General features: G+C 43.3%; 1 protein-coding gene across 1 annotated transcript in view; it reads right to left on the bottom strand.

Annotated features, from left to right (window-relative positions):
* Positions 1-15,865, bottom strand: part of ptpn12 (protein tyrosine phosphatase non-receptor type 12) — a gene marked incomplete at both ends in the record, with an annotated part of 36,559 nt that overhangs the window by 5,454 nt on the left and 15,240 nt on the right. Inside the window, 12 exons of the mRNA XM_079236348.1 lie at positions 376-1,312; positions 1,668-1,842; positions 6,957-7,042; positions 9,750-9,848; positions 10,773-10,850; positions 10,982-11,048; positions 11,953-12,095; positions 12,391-12,450; positions 12,608-12,679; positions 13,288-13,326; positions 14,330-14,425; positions 14,838-14,914. Coding sequence (XP_079092474.1) covers positions 376-1,312; positions 1,668-1,842; positions 6,957-7,042; positions 9,750-9,848; positions 10,773-10,850; positions 10,982-11,048; positions 11,953-12,095; positions 12,391-12,450; positions 12,608-12,679; positions 13,288-13,326; positions 14,330-14,425; positions 14,838-14,914 — 1,929 coding nt within the window. The remainder of the gene's footprint in view (positions 1-375; positions 1,313-1,667; positions 1,843-6,956; positions 7,043-9,749; positions 9,849-10,772; positions 10,851-10,981; positions 11,049-11,952; positions 12,096-12,390; positions 12,451-12,607; positions 12,680-13,287; positions 13,327-14,329; positions 14,426-14,837; positions 14,915-15,865) is intronic.

Below are 15,865 nucleotides of genomic sequence, written 5' to 3'. Positions count from 1 at the left end.
CGCTCTTTTCTTGTTATTGCTTTCTTCCTGGTCTCCCTGCCTCCATCTAAGACGAGCATTATAACACTCGTGTGTGTGTGTGTGTGTGTGTTCACAGACATAACTTATCATTAGCATGTGGTCTGTCTGAGATCTCTTGTCTCCTTACTGACCCAGATAATGACTCTACTGTGTGGTTTCTCTGAGTGTGTGTGTGTCTGTGTGAGAGAGAGGATAATAAAGTCTTGTTGTCAGAGTTACTCTCTTTCCCAGTTTTAGTGAGTAGAACTGAACTTAAGCTGAAATTAAAGTTGTTAATTGATTTCGTCAGGAAAGCAGCCCGTTAGTCAAAGGAATCAGGGTGACACATTCAATAAAAGCGGCCGGTTGACATACTTGCAGAGCTCTGCCCTGCGATGGACATGGGCAACACCTTCCGGACCGGCTGCTGGTCTCCGTGGTGAGAAGAAGTGGTTACCACGGCCGTTGCCGTGGATACATTAGTACGACAACCCTCCTTTCCTCCGGACATCTCTCCATCCCCCTCCTCGTCCGAATTATCGGAGTGCATGGGGTTGGTGAAACTCAGGGCAGTCCTAACAGGTGTTGAGGAGGACGAGGAAGAGGAGGAGGAGGAGAGGTGTGAGGAGGAGGACGAGGATGGAGCGACGTGGTCCGAGGAGGAAGACGAGGACAAGGTTTTGGGGAACTGTTTCTCCGGGCTGCTGCAGGCCTGAGCCCACGCTGCGTGGCCGGGCTTCACCTCCATTCTCTCTCCGCCGTGAGTCTCCTCCCCCTTCTCGCTCTTCACGGGGAGGTGGTTCGGTCGGGCGAGGACGCCGACGTCGGCGTGACTCTCCCCACATCCGCCCGCTCCTCCCTCCGTGCCCGAGTCCTCTGACAGCGAGGAGCTGGACGTCAGCAGGGACGAGCCGGATCGGGCTTTGAAGGCGTGGGTTCTTTGCAGCGCTGCCGCGCTGTTGGTGGAACCGCTGCCTGCTCCGCCTGCTACCACAACGGAGGAGGAAGTGTCAAAACTACGAGGTCCTTCCTGTAACGGCACCTTTTTGATCTCGATGCTCAGCTTCCTCTCGATCCGAGGAGCACCAGAACATTCAACGGCCGGAGAGAGCGGCGAGGAGGGAGTCTGCGTCTGGCTTTGACCCGATTCAGATTTCGTCGATGTCGATTTGTTGTTATAGTTGTCGTTGAGGTCTAGATTTGAGACCTGAGTCTGCTGTTTTTGAAGATCTTGGTCTTTCTGGTCTGCGGGACTGGTCTGCTTGTTCGGACTGGGATCGGCCTGGTTCTGCTGCTGGTCCGCGTCTTTATTCTGAAAGGAAAAATAAATAAATAAAACATTTAGGCACCTTCTACAAAGGGAACATCATCTATACAAAACAAACTACAGTCTTTCATGAATTTGTCCATTTGTCCAGCTGATTCTGCAATTTCTCTGCCCTTAAAAGTGTAAAACTCCCTGAATATTTAACTGCAGGATTCCCAGGTTATCTAATCTAATACTTTAGGATTATCATTTGCAAAAATTGCTTTAAAATGCTATAGTTAAATACATTTAGAGCTTGAACCATTAGTAACTCGGACTGAAAAAGGACGATTAATCAATGAACAACATTTCAAACAGAAACGCCTCTGCACAGCTTTACGTCTCTGTTTCAGTAACTCACCTGTGTGGTCGCCAGGACGTGGATGACAGGTTTGGGGTGGTAGCGGTCGTTGTCCTGCCGCACGTTGGTGACGGTGGGGAAGGCTGAAGGTGGAGACGGGGTCAGAATGGGCGGTACGGGGTGAGGCTCCGGGGGCTGGAGGATCTCCTCCTTCACATCACCTTCTGCCTGGGAACTAGACCGAGAGAGAGAGAGAGAGAGAGAGAGAGAGAGAGAGAGAGAGAGAGAGAGAGAGAGAGAGAGAGAGAGAGAGAGAGAGAGAGAGAGAGAGAGATCCTTCATTGGCCTTTTGCTTTTACACTATAAAACAAACGGCTCGAATGTTAAAAGTACAAAACTATCGTATATGCGTGAGAAAGAAAGATGAAGAAAGAAACGGGTATGAAGGCAAATTAAGGAAATGAAAATAATAATGATGAAAGGGCAAGAGTTACATCACACTGGTCTGACAACTTCCAGACTTTTTTTTCCCCAGACAGTTTTAAATAATTCTCTGTCTAAAAAGAAATTATGAAACTAGGATGATGAAATGCACTTATACCAATTATTTTACATACACGAATGAAACTAAAATATGTTGTTCATGTTCCCACCACTAGGTGGCAGAATTAAAACGAACAGAAAAGTAGCAATGTGCTCGCATGTCTGAGAAAACCTGCATGTCCTCAGATGTTACTTTATGTTTCACCCATATTGTGTTGACTCGAGGTTGACATAATCCGATAAACTGAATAGACTGAGTCACAAATACAGAGTTTATGCCTCTGATGAATGAATGCATTGTTCTTCTTATCTCATGTTTCTAGAACTGCAGTGCAGCAAGTGGATATTAAAGCACTGTATTCTGCTTTTATGAGCTTCCTTTTCTGTGTCACTGGCACAAAGCTTTCGCCACCAAAAGTGTACAAGACGGCGTCTAACAGGTACAGTATAGTATTTGCAGTGCCGCATTGAGATGTGAATAATATTGCACCTGAACATGAAGTTCAACAAAAGTCTCCCACATGCACAGCACTGTGTAATAAACTCTGTATAAACACACCTATAGGTGAACCGCGTAGGAGGTGTGAATTATACACAGGATACTGAGGTTGTGACGCACAGCAATGGAAAGTTAAAACATTAAGATAATGTTCCACTCCACAGAAAATACATATACATGCAAACATATATAGTGTGTACGGTACACACACAGAAGTAAAAAAAAAAAAACAGTGAAAGGATGTGGTGGTGTGCTAATTCAGGAGTGCATGTCTGAAGCAAGAACTAACATAGGACACTGCACGTGTGTGTGTGTGTGTGTGTGTGTGTGTGTGTGTGTGTGTGTGTGTGTGTGTGTGTGTGTGTGTGTGTGTGTGTGTGTGTGTGTGTGTGTGTGTGTGTAACATATAGGTAGAAAGATGTTGCAAGCTAGAAGCAGTGGGGACTTCCTTTTCTTGAGCAACAGTGAAGATTCAGTCACTTCCTCATGAAGCCACATAGCAGCTTCCATTGGCCGACACTCCTCATCTGCCATGTGTATTCATGTTTATTAATGGAAAGCATGCAATGATTTACACTGAATCACCAGACTTGTAACTTTTGTTATGATCTCCGTGGGGAGGTCAGAGGTCATGATTGCTGGAGTCCCGTGGAGATTAAGCTCAACTGCGTTGCTTTTCTAATCTAAAATTGCATTTTATTGGTAATTTCTGGCCTCCAGGGGAAAGGAGTTTTCATTAATAAAAACATGAATTACTCTGGAGAGTTTCTTCCTCTTTGCCCGAGCAAGCAAAATATTATTCACAATATTTAACAATAACGCAGATGATTCCCACTGGTGCTGATTGTTTCCATGGGGATATGAATCATTCAGAGCACAGAGTTTATTCGGGGGCCTGTATTCCTCTAAGAGGAGATAACATCAAATTAAAATCTTTCGTAAAGGAAAGCTGAGCTATTACAGGGGCAAACACTCATGAGTCACAGCAAAACAAATAAGCAGTATAAAAGAGAGTAAAGTACATCAGACATCAGCAACATTAGGCACCGACGAACAAAATATGTATTAAAATATTATGTGGGTTTACATAAAGCGTATAAAGCGATGTAGTAGTGATGATATATTATTACATGTGCTGTCCTGCAACTGTGGCACTGCACTGTTTTATGGCTACTTTCTTTTTATTTTCCTAAAATAACATTTAATTGTTCGAGTGCAGCCAAAATGCCATATTCACTCTTCACCAGAATGATCTGCCTAGTTAGAAAAAAACTAATCATGTGCGACATCCTCAAACTCATTCCCTCACCTTTGAAACACAAACACCATTAAATGAATAAATGCTCATCCGTTTATGAAAATGTTTGTATTCATTGTATCTGCAGAAATAAAACATACGAGAACTTTTGGCAACACTTTAAGTTCCCCAATCTAGCTTTCATACCCATTACATAAACACGTGGTTTATGGTTTATCTCACACCATCGCTCATAACACATTATGATGTAGATACATTAAGCAGATACATTATTAATGCATTCGTCAACAACCATAACTCCTCCTGTGGGCCCCATAAGTGGAGGATGGTGTCCACACAGGGAATGCATGACAACATTGTTATAGTCAAATGAAATGCGTCTTTATAGGAGAAATTATCATTGTTGAAAAATACTGTACATTAATAATAACTTCAAAATGTTCTTATATCTAAATGTAACTTCATTTTACTGTATTAAACGTTTGTATTTTGTTTATAAATGCTATATAGGGGGATCTCAAAGCATCTGCGACTATTATAAAACATTAACCATGCACTATTATTCTTCCACCATCCACGTACCGTTCTGTCAAACTGGTGGTGACACAGTTACAAGCTAACTTTGGTCACACAGACAACCTAAACTCACCCACATGTATGCATTGCAAACAGACGCACACCTTCACAAGAACCGATAAAATATGCAACTCGCCCACTCACAACAAGTGCACAGTGGCCTCAACACGCATGTACTCCAGAGGCGAGATGCTGCATTTTTAATCAGTGTTGGGTCACAGCGGCGGGATGCGGTAGGAGCTGATAAAGCTTAAAGAGACACTTCCTGGTTTCAGGTTGTGCGGAGGACAGATCCACACAGACACCTAACAGAAGAATAGCAAACCTCCAACTACACAGATCGACATCACTTCTTAAACAAATGTGTGTTTTTGGCTGGAATAGATGATTATCAATGTGACTGTCTGCACATGATACAAATTAACTCTCTCTCTCTCTGTTGGAGAGCTGAGTCTCCTCTTCAGCACGCAAAAAGCTCTATAATATAAACATTTATGAATAACACGCCTGTAAAGATGGGTGTGGTACAAACAGAGGGCGCCGGACGCAGCTCTGTAAATAAAAGCTGCCTTGCCATATTTGTGCTAATATGAAGCAGAGTTGTTTTAGAATGAAAGAAACGATCGCAACAAATAAGTTCAGAAGGCTACGAATCTGACAAAACAGTATGTGCCACCTTTTGGTCCTTTCGATATTTGAGATGCTACAGAGACATTTTTGTCTGAAAGTTTGGAGGATATGACTCTTCAGGGTGTGGTTGTGAATGTATGTGTGTGTGTGCGTGCGTAAAAGCCATGACCCAGTATGTGCGACCTTGATGCCAGCCTCATCGGAGTTCCTGCAGTACGCTTCTTTCTCAAAACACAAAACAAAAATGCCTCCTCCCCCTCCCCCATCCCCCCACACACAAACACACACACACACACACACACACAGCCGAAGTGACCCAGGGGGAGTGTGGCCGACAGAATGTGGACTATGTTGATAAAAATAGCTCTTCCCATCACTAAAATACTTCCAGGCTTAAAGCAGGCCTGGACAATATTCCTTTTGGAAACTGAGGGACGACACACACACACACACACACACACACACACACACACACACACACACACACACACACACACACACACACACACACACACACACACACACACACACACACACACACACACACACACACACACACACACAGAAAAAGACACACACGCTGGGATTTAGGATTCAGGAGTCTTCCAGGAAAGCCACGTATTTTGGCAGCAACTCAGAGCTCAAATTTGTCTGTTTTACTTTGAGCAGGAAAGAAGCTTTTCAGTAAACAGATCGCTTGCAGCTACATCCCAAAATTAGGACCTCTAAAAAAAGAAAAGTGTGCTTTCCCATCAAACCGGCAGATGGAAGAGAAACACACCAAGAGTGCACATCATTTTAGTGCAGAGAGAGAACACGGCAAAGGTCACGTTGGCTGCAATAAAGGCTTTTCTTTCTCCTTCCTGCTATTATGAAGGTTGAGAATTGGGAGAATGAAAATATATCAAGTACGTTGTTCAGCACAGAGCCAATGATTCACACACACAGACACACAAAAATGATTGCAAGCTGGACATTTTTAGACAACGCTTCTCGCAACAGGTAATTAAGTGAAACCGTCTCCTGGCAACAAGCCGTCCCCTGTGACATTAAAGCAGCAGTACCGGGGCAACTCGCTGAGCATCAACCCGGCTCGTTTAAAAAGTTGTAAAACGTCTGTTTTTCTGCTTTAACAGCCTTCTGTGGATACAAGAGGAGGGAGAGGGGGGATGAAGAGGAACTGCTAAAAGAAAGTGGAGCACAACTCCTGCTGGGCACGTACAGTAAAGTGAGAGGAGAGGGAGGAGAGAGGATAAGAAAAGGAATGAGGAAATGCAGGAAATGCGCCAAAGAAAGAGTTAAAGAGGAAAAGAGAGAGGGCAACTGTGTGTTTCTGCATATGACAGATACCAAGCATATGCCTGCAAGTGTGAAGAAGCATCTTTGTTCTCAAAAGGGAGAAGATGAAAGCAGATACAGTCCTACTTCAACTAGCCGAGGGTTGTGGTACACGCAACACCACGACATGTTGCAGAGTATTCTTAATAGTTGCAAAGTGATCTATAAATACAGCTCCTCCTCGGGCCACAACAGAAGTTAACTTCAGTGAAGTGGATGCTGGGTGTTTCTGTGGGCTGACGGGGAACTAATGTGTCAGAGAGCTCTGGTGAAAACAACAGCCGCCGCTTCCGTTTGGTCACTTTAAAATGTTTTCATTGTGCGCTCCACACAAACTGTTGTGCTGCGATTCATTTTTGTTGTTTTTGCTGCTGCGTTCCTCCCACAAAACACAACACCCACTGTGCTCAGTGACGGGCAACCGCACGCCTTCTGACGAGTGCATCCCTTTCGCTGGTGTTTTGGGGAACTTTACCCGTCAAAAAAAACATGCTGCGGGTCTTACCTGCGTACGCGGGGAGGTTTTGGAGGAGGGGTGTCCCATCGCTCATCATCCGACTGGTGGCCTGCTTTATCTGGGCTGCTTTCAATCTGGACACACACAAACAAATATACACACACATTTGAGTTTAATTTGCAACTCTGGGTTTCATACACAAAGAGCCAGAACTGCTGCCACTATGTAAAGAGAAATCGCAGTATAGGAATGTTAAAAATATGTTTGAGGTAGTTTAGAAAGAGTGTCTCCATTACATAATTTGTTCCCCGCACTTTTTATGTCCCACTTCGCACATATCTTGGTCACAATGCTTTAATAACCAACTGAAGTAATGGAAAGTATAAAACAATCTGCGAACACCAAATTAAATTGAGTTTGGCATGTTCTAATGAGCGAAATGGCTTTTTATTACCTCAAAGTCGTAAAAACATTTGGCTACTCTGCAGTGCGTGCCAAATTCCTGACCAAAATAATCTAATTTTTCCCTCAGACTTGTGGCTCCCTTTTACATTGTTGCTCAGGTCACATTTGTACATTTTACTTGCAGTTTTGAGGAAAGTTCAAGAAACTTTAGAGTCGAATCCGCCTTGTAAACACCTCCATCGAGCTTAAGAGTCGTAAATTAACCTGAGCTGCAGTCCGTGTACTGGTCAGTGTGTGTGTGCATATATATATATTATATATTTTTCTACTCATTCTCTTTCTTACATGTTTCTGGAGCAGAGGCAGAAAATTGCTTCACTGGATATTATTTTTTTTCTCTCTCTCTCCCTCCCTCCTTCTCTCCCCCTCTCTCCTCCCCCTCTCTCCTCCCCCTCTCTCTCCCTCTCTCCCTCCCCCTCTCTCTCTCTATGACTCATTAATGCAACTCCCTCTAAACTCCGATAATGATGACGAGTCAACTTCAGTCGTCGTTAACTTGTTAAGACCGATTGGTCAAATCAGGCCACTTCCGCTCTAAGTGTCTGTCTGAGCGCTTCCACTTTCCGAGGGACTAACTTGAAGAAACGACAGAGGACGCGATTACATCTCACTTGACTTCATGTGTTGTGACGAATCAGTTTGGTAGGACCGGGCTACTTCCTGCAAACAATGGCGCCTGCGTGCGAGCAGAAAAGTGTGCGTGGGACGCGCGTATGTGTAGGCTTATTGTTCGCACTGCCATTGAGAGCACCTATGTGGGTGTTTTACTCACCAACAATGGCTGACTGGACATGAGTCAATGTGTGTGCGGGCTGAGTCAGTGCAGCACACGGATTATGTTTTGTGTGAGTCCGCGCGGTTGGACTTGCCACTTTGTAAGATAATGACAAGGTTATAAAGAGACGCAACAAACTTGCACTGGAGTTGTTGTCTTCCTCCAGAAACACGCGCCTCCTCTTAACAAATGATTAATAGCACAAACTTTAAAACAAGTAGTATAAATGGAGTCCGGTGAAGTTCAGAGGACTCTCTTCTTGTTTTAGAGGTACTGAAAGATTTTAAGTCAGAGTTCAGAAAGTGTGTCAGTCTTTCCTCATGTAAACATGGTTGCGTGTGTCCCTGTGAAGATCTCCCTTTTCCCAACGGATGCGCGTCTATTCTCAGACTCGGAGAGCATCATGGGAGAGGGGTGATGTCATCAGAGCTTCCGAAGCAGGAAGTCGACCCATGGGTTGCTGCCAATGCTCTCTCTCATGGTCCCTCTGTGGCCTCTGTCTTCAGGTTTGGTGAGTCTCAGCACATTGTCTCATTAATGCTTCTGTCCTCTGGCTTTTATCTTCACATATCGACATGACGGTGTTAGAGAGCAGCAGCTCTTCTATTTTAGCTGTATTATATAGTAGCAGTGGGGTTTGTAACCTTTCCAGGAAAGAGACACTTCTTTTGTTACCAAGTAGCAGGGAATCAGCCAAATTCGCAAGCATGCTGTTTATTTGTCTTTTAGTCGATTTAAATGTTTAGAAATGATTGAAGTCTGCTCTTCTGCATTAATTCTTTGTTTCAGGAGAGAATGAATAAAGCGGACTGGTTTGACAGCATGCAGCAGAGAAGTAGAGGTCAGGTTGGGAGCTGGTCTGGTGTCGGACCCTCATTCATTTTGTAAATGAATCACTTATCGTGCAGCTTTCATTAAAAGTGTAGCATTTCTGAAGCTCAACTTCTTCCACTGAAGACGAGCTGGTAGCCTTGTGAATCTTTGTGAAGTAGATTCCCCAAGTCTGCTGCCTAATGATGTGGGATGATGGATGTGAGCTACGGCTCAGGGATCAACGAAGGATTCATTTCTTTCATCTCTCCGTGCAATATTCCAACACCGGACTGTAATGTGATCATTACAGCGCCGCAGTTAAGACTGGAGCCGCTTCTTTTAAACATATGATTTCATCAACATTGTATTGGGAGGAGGAACGGGGACAATTGATTGTTTGTTTAAGTGTGTTTGGGGGACGAGGGAGAATGGTGTGTAAATTAACATTAAAAAAGAGGATGAAGGTGACTGACAGAGAAAAGTTGTTTTTCTAGCTCTCTTAAATAGGTCCAACTGTATGCGGTCCTCTGAGAGTACCCTGCAGAGGAGAGATCTCTCATTTAGGCACAAACTCTGCAACTCTTCTTTTTCTGTCTGTGTACAGAGCAAAGTTTTCTGAAGGCCTCTCTTCTCTCTCTGCTGCTCCTCCTACCCTCTCCCTCCCCTGTGACTAATTATTTGTGTTGTTTTTTTCCCCTCCACTCCAAGTGTGTTACTCAGCGACATCCTGTCTTTCTTAACACCAGACAGCATGCACAACATGTGTGTTGTGTGTGTGCGTGTCATACCAGGCCCTCTTGTATCTTTGTGTTGGTGGGGCTCTCCAGTAGCTGCAGTTGTTTCTCAAAGAGTTGGGCGATCGCTCTATGCACCAACTCATACTGCTCCTGGAGAGACAAAGACAAAGAGAGACAGAGACGTAATGAGATAAATGGAGGAGAGATGGGGAAAAAAGCAAAAACATTATCATGTCTATGCTCAAAAACATCCATTTACAAAGCTGTGGAATACAACCTGTGTGAAAATAATAGAACGGCTTTCCCTGATGTATGATTTCCCTTTCCCATGATTTAATCTTGTTATTTCCCCCGTAAGGCAGTGAGTGTATTGCGCTGCTTTTCCAGAAATTACATTAGAGTCACCGGCTTCCAGCAGTCTCTATCAAGGTAATTCTATCATGTATCTAACAGGGCTCGGTCTCGCCGCCAGTGTCAGGACATGCGTGTGGGAGGAGAGATCATAAAGTAGGTACAAAGCTACAGAGGATGCTGGGTGCCTTGTTAAGTCAAGACGTTCTTCATATTGGAGAGTCTGCTAGTTAAAAAGGTACAAGCATGGCAGGAACATGCGAGCTGTGTCCAGCTGAGGATAATCGGTCCACTGCAGCGAACTCCACAACAACAACAAAAACATGCAAACACAGAAACACACCCGAGTCAAAACTGTGGCGAAACAACTTCAACCGGTTGCAAATAATGGGAGGAATGTGTTGACCTCCGCTAAATGAGCTAAGATCCGTTTTCAACCAGACGTGCAGCAAGTAACACAGGAATGCAGGAACTTCACACCGGCTGTGTAATGGAGGAAACACTAGTTGTTGAAATGCTGGAGGAAATGTAGTCATTCGACGACCAGACTATTATCATATGATGTCTCCTTGTGGGAAAACATGGGACATCTTTGTGTTGTTAAACAGTTAGCATCAAACCACTAATTAGAATTTGTATACTTAAATAGACCTCTCATCAGTATGAATGCAACATGTGTGTGATGTGTGTAAAAAAAGAAAAGAAAAAGAGACAAGAACAAACCTTGGTCTGTACAGCGGAGTGTCGTTGCGTCCTCATCTCTTGGATCAACTTAAAAACATTAAAATCTTCTGGTATTTTCTTTAAAAAAAAAAAAAGCACACAACACAACAGTGATTCTCACTTGGATCTTAACAGAACATTTAGTGTGTAAAAAGTGTGTGTATTTGTACAGGTATGTTTCAGGTCTGCGTAGGCGTGTGTTTACATACCCCAGCTTTGAGGAGGTTCCATGTGTAGTCGATAGCACAGATAGCACCCGTCCTCCCACAGCCGGCACTGTGCAGTCACAGTCATACAGATTAGATTCAACAGAGGACGAGCACATGCAAGTAAAGACACACACACACACACTCTGGATTCAACCCTATTCTCAACCACATGTATGACCGTTTGTATGGAGACCGGATGGAGACAGGGAGCCAAGCGTCATGCGGCATCATCCCTGACGCATGAAAACCATAAAACTTTATCTCCTGTCGTCCAAGAGCCTCTGATACTCTAACGAGCACAGTTCCTCCACATACACACACATTCAGTAAAGTGCACATCCACCCACACGTCCTCACGGACGCAGCTTTTGAGTCCTGCTGTGTAACAGGGGAACCAGGAAATGTCCCCCGGCTGCTCATTATAGCTCATTACACACACGTGGAGACCATGCGTGTGTGCAGCAGAGGGTTTTGGGGCTGTCACGTATGTAGCATTGCTAAGAAGCGTAACGCGTCTGGCCGACGGCAATATGATCTAATAACGACAGTTGTTATTAGATTCTCAGCAAAAGCCAAAACAGATGAGTTGCTTAACATAAAATCAAGCTTTTGCCAGGAGTTGTGCGTCGTGTCAAAATTTCTTTTCACTGCGTCGTGTCAAAATTTGATTTGAAAACACACAAACCAACCATCTGTTGCACATTCACAATAAAAACACACCAGCAATAAAAAATAAAAAGAATCATTCAATTCGATAGCACATTTAAGAAAAAAAGAAAATAAAAGTGATTCAAGAGTCTTAAACTAGAACCAGCAATGCCAGTGTGAGGCATCATTTTATGCATAATGTGAACAACACTTGAGCTTCTCATCCGTGTCTTTTTCTTTTTTTAAACGTTGCCTTAGTTACAGTATGTGCATACATGGGTGGATTTGTGTCGGCGTCGCTGCAGAGTATGTACTGTACCAACCTGCAGTGCACACATATAGGGACGTCATCATTCTCTTGGTATTTCCTCATTAGTCCGATCATATCCAGTATGGAGTCAAACGACGAGGGGACGTCGTGATCCGGCCAGTTCATATAATGGAACTGTGTTATCCTCCGAGTTTCCTGCAGGGAGGCACACGGATGAATATTGTTAAAGGTTTAAAAGACGGTTGATGGAAGGTCAGTGAATTTATTCACAGGCCGAGGAGGAGAAAGTGAACATGTGGGCGGTATTTGAATATCAGCATCCATCAACTTTAAGTGGAGCTGTGAGGGCGATGATAGGAACGTAGTTCTGTAAAATGTTGTTGGCCAAATGTTTTTCTGCTACGTTTGACATTGTGTGAGTTGGTATAAAAATATGTTTTCATCAAGTACAGGTCAAAGAACAAACTGAGTAATAAGCCAGAGAACTTACATTCTCATTCTCCACCGTCAGAGTCCTGATAAAGTAGTCTGTTCTGGTCTGCTCCGATTCCTAGAAAACACAGGACGTTCACACAACCCTTGACTAAAGCGGTCATTAGAACAAAATGTGAGAAATGCGGGAGTCCAGAACAACAGACCCCCCTTCTCCTTACACACACACACACACACACACACACAGCTGTGATATTAGAGCTTTGTCTACTTACACAGGAGATTCTGAAGGGGCCGAAACTCATGGGCTCCTCCCCGTGCAGCGGGAAATACCGCTCACACTTTTTCTAACCGGAGAAGGAACAGGAGTTAGCTTTGGCTGAGAACAACATACCAGACAAATATCACAGCTTCCTGTCCCCCCCCCCACAGGGGCACACACACACACACACACACACACACACACACACACACACACACACACACACGTGAAACATTGATATTTACAGAAAGTCAAGGACTAAATACCTAGATATTATACTATATATACATACACGTGCAAGACAGACTAGTATAGGGGCATATGCTAATTATTTGAGCTGTCAGTCACGTTATTATCAGTCCAGTGAACGTCTTGATGTGCTTTGGTAATTGCTTTTAGTGTCATCTCAGTCTCTCTTTTCACAAACGAGCAAGAAAAACACCAGAAATACCAGAAATATCTTCACCAAGTCTAAACAATCCTCTAGATTTGCCGTCTTACATGTTGGACTAAAGAATTAAGGCGATAATAATTATATTTTGTATGTTCAGACAAACAGACCGAGGGGTGCGAGACATACCGTAACCTTGGTGGAGATAATAGAACACAGATGTGTGTACAGACGCATGAACGAACACACACACACACACACACACACACACACACGTGAAGGGATAAATATCGCGGCCTTACCCTTCCCATCTCAAACTCTCGACAAGCCATCACAATAACCTGCAGAGACACAAACAGGAAGAATTACAATCAATATTTACACCCAGCCACTCACAGTTAAATCTTAGATTTCACCAAATATTTATTCCTATGTTCTATTTAGGAAATGCTGTAGCTGCCAAAACGAAGTCCAGACACTCAGGAGTACCCTGCAGCTTTTCTATATTTTACACTTCAGTAGTACAGCAGACTTCAGATCTTTTTGGATCAAACGTTTTAATTCTGAGGCCATGTCCACACGACTACCTTTCCATTTTAAAACGCATATATTTTGCTATGTTTACACTGAGTATCCCCGCGAGGTCGGAGTTTTAGAGCACCGAGGTTACCTCCGAGTGCGGACCAGCGCAAATGCATACGTTTTAAAATGATAATATAGACGCCTGCGTTTGCTACTTGATTGGGTCTTAGAAGTCACGACGTGTCCTTCCCTGATTCGTCACGTGACCCTTTTCTGGAAGACCACAAATAGCGTTACGATCAGCCCTACGGAGCGCTACCTTTCATTATTAAAGACTACTATAATACTCTGTTGTGTTTTTTGTAACCAAGTAGACAATTTACACCGGCACCCGCATGCCCAGTGTACGTGAATAGTCATATAATATAATAATATTCATTCTCAGGCTTGCTAGTATGGATGGAAATCATTTAGCAAACGATGCTGAAACGCCATGTGGACGGAGATAGTTTTTGTTTTAAAACGCAAACGTATTTGCGTGTGCATGCAGACTTCCATCTTCATCTCACATCATTCTCTTTGATCCTACAGGAGTAATTATCGCCTTTCAGAGAGTTAAACCGAGTCACAGACCCCTCCCTTTCTGTCCATCTGGTTCCAGCAGAAGCACTCCCCATCTGCCTGACAACCATATTAAATATTTAGTTCAATTACGACCATAATCACACCCACTTTCACAGTAACAGCTTTCTGTTGCTATTCAGTAAACATTGAAGTCTCTCCTGCTCCCCTCCCCCACGACACCCAATGAGCCGTACTCACAGCTACATTGTACTCCCAGTTCATCCTCCAGAAGTCCATGACAGTGTTCGCCAGTGGGCCCTGAGTTGCAATATAGGCCTCTGGGCCATCCATACCCTGGTAGGGAGAAAGAGAGAGGAAGCAAGATCACAAATCCGCACCGTTTTTTGAAATGATATATTCTGTGAAGGCACTTTATCTCCACACTGAATGTTCCTGTGATTCATGTAGCACTTTATACCGCGTACATTTCCCCAGCACTGTAATCAAAGTGTCAAACAACAAAGTCAAGGAAATTCAGCATCTTTTTTATTTTACCTTGATGAACCGTTTAAAAAAAATATATATATATATTTATATTTATATTTATATATATTTATATATTCTGTGAAGGCACTTTATCTCCACACTGGATGTTCCTGTGATTCATGTAGCACTTCGTAGCACTTCATACCACGGAAATATCTCCAGCACTGTAATCAAAGTGTCAAACGACAAAGCAAAAGGAATTTCAGCAGCTTTTCTTTACCTTGATGAAGTTAGCATTGACGTAATCGGTGTCCTGATTGGTCGTTTTTAACGTCAGCTTCACCCTTGTGTGATCAACTGGGGGAGAGAAAAAAAGAGAGAAAGAGAGACACATATTTACTTTGATGAATTTGAAGTGTTTTCTACTTGCAGAAACCGATGATGAAATAAGACAAGAGAAAGAGAAAAGAGCAGCTGGAAAGACAGCTAAATGGATGCAATGTGATATATTGAGAGACAAAGAGAGGAAAAACTGAAGATAATTGTAAAATAAAAAGGTTCATGGACACACAGCAACATCATTATTCCCGAGTGAGTGAGTGTGTGTGTGTGTGTGTGTGTGTGCAAGTGCGTGTGTGTGTGTGTACATCTGTTACGGATGAAGTGGTTCTTCCGTTGCCTCATCAGCAGCTCATTCACTAAAAGCCTTAATGAACGGATGAATGGATGGAACGACGAAGGAGAAAAAAAGGGGATAAAGATATAAAACAGGAGCACAGCTGTTGGGTCACGGAAGCTTCCCCCCCGAGGTCATTAAGTACACCGAGAGCTCCGAGAGACAGACACCATCGCACGACCTGTGACACCATTCAGGGTCTTCATCTATGTTATAATTGTATGTGTACATAATTCTACAAACATCACACGTTGAGTGAATTTATGTTTATGTAATGAGTCCGTCTGTCTCTAAATATTTCCTTTATCAAACCATGTAGTCTAAAGAAATGTTGCCTACAATGGATCAGTGGTTGGTGATATATTTGACAATGCTGGTATTTCACAATATGTTCAACTATGACTGAATGTGGGTTTATTTTCTGGCACACAAAGTGACTTAAGTGACATAAATACATAATATTTTAATGGCGCCGTCATTCTATTGGGTGGCATTGCATAAAAATAGCATGTGAAATTAAAGTGCTGAAGTTACTAATGGAGGCAAAGGAAAGTTGTCGCTTGATAAGACGTGGTCTAAATCTAAATGTGTACGTCTTGTCCAAGGTCTGTGGTTGGAGGATCTTTTGGTGA

Source organism: Taurulus bubalis (genome assembly GCF_910589615.1).
Source record: "Taurulus bubalis genome assembly, chromosome: 20".
In the NCBI taxonomy this organism is placed as follows: Eukaryota; Metazoa; Chordata; class Actinopteri; order Perciformes; family Cottidae; genus Taurulus; species Taurulus bubalis.
The sequence above is the reverse complement of the archived record's forward strand: the minus strand, read 5'-3'. Positions and strand labels throughout refer to the sequence as shown.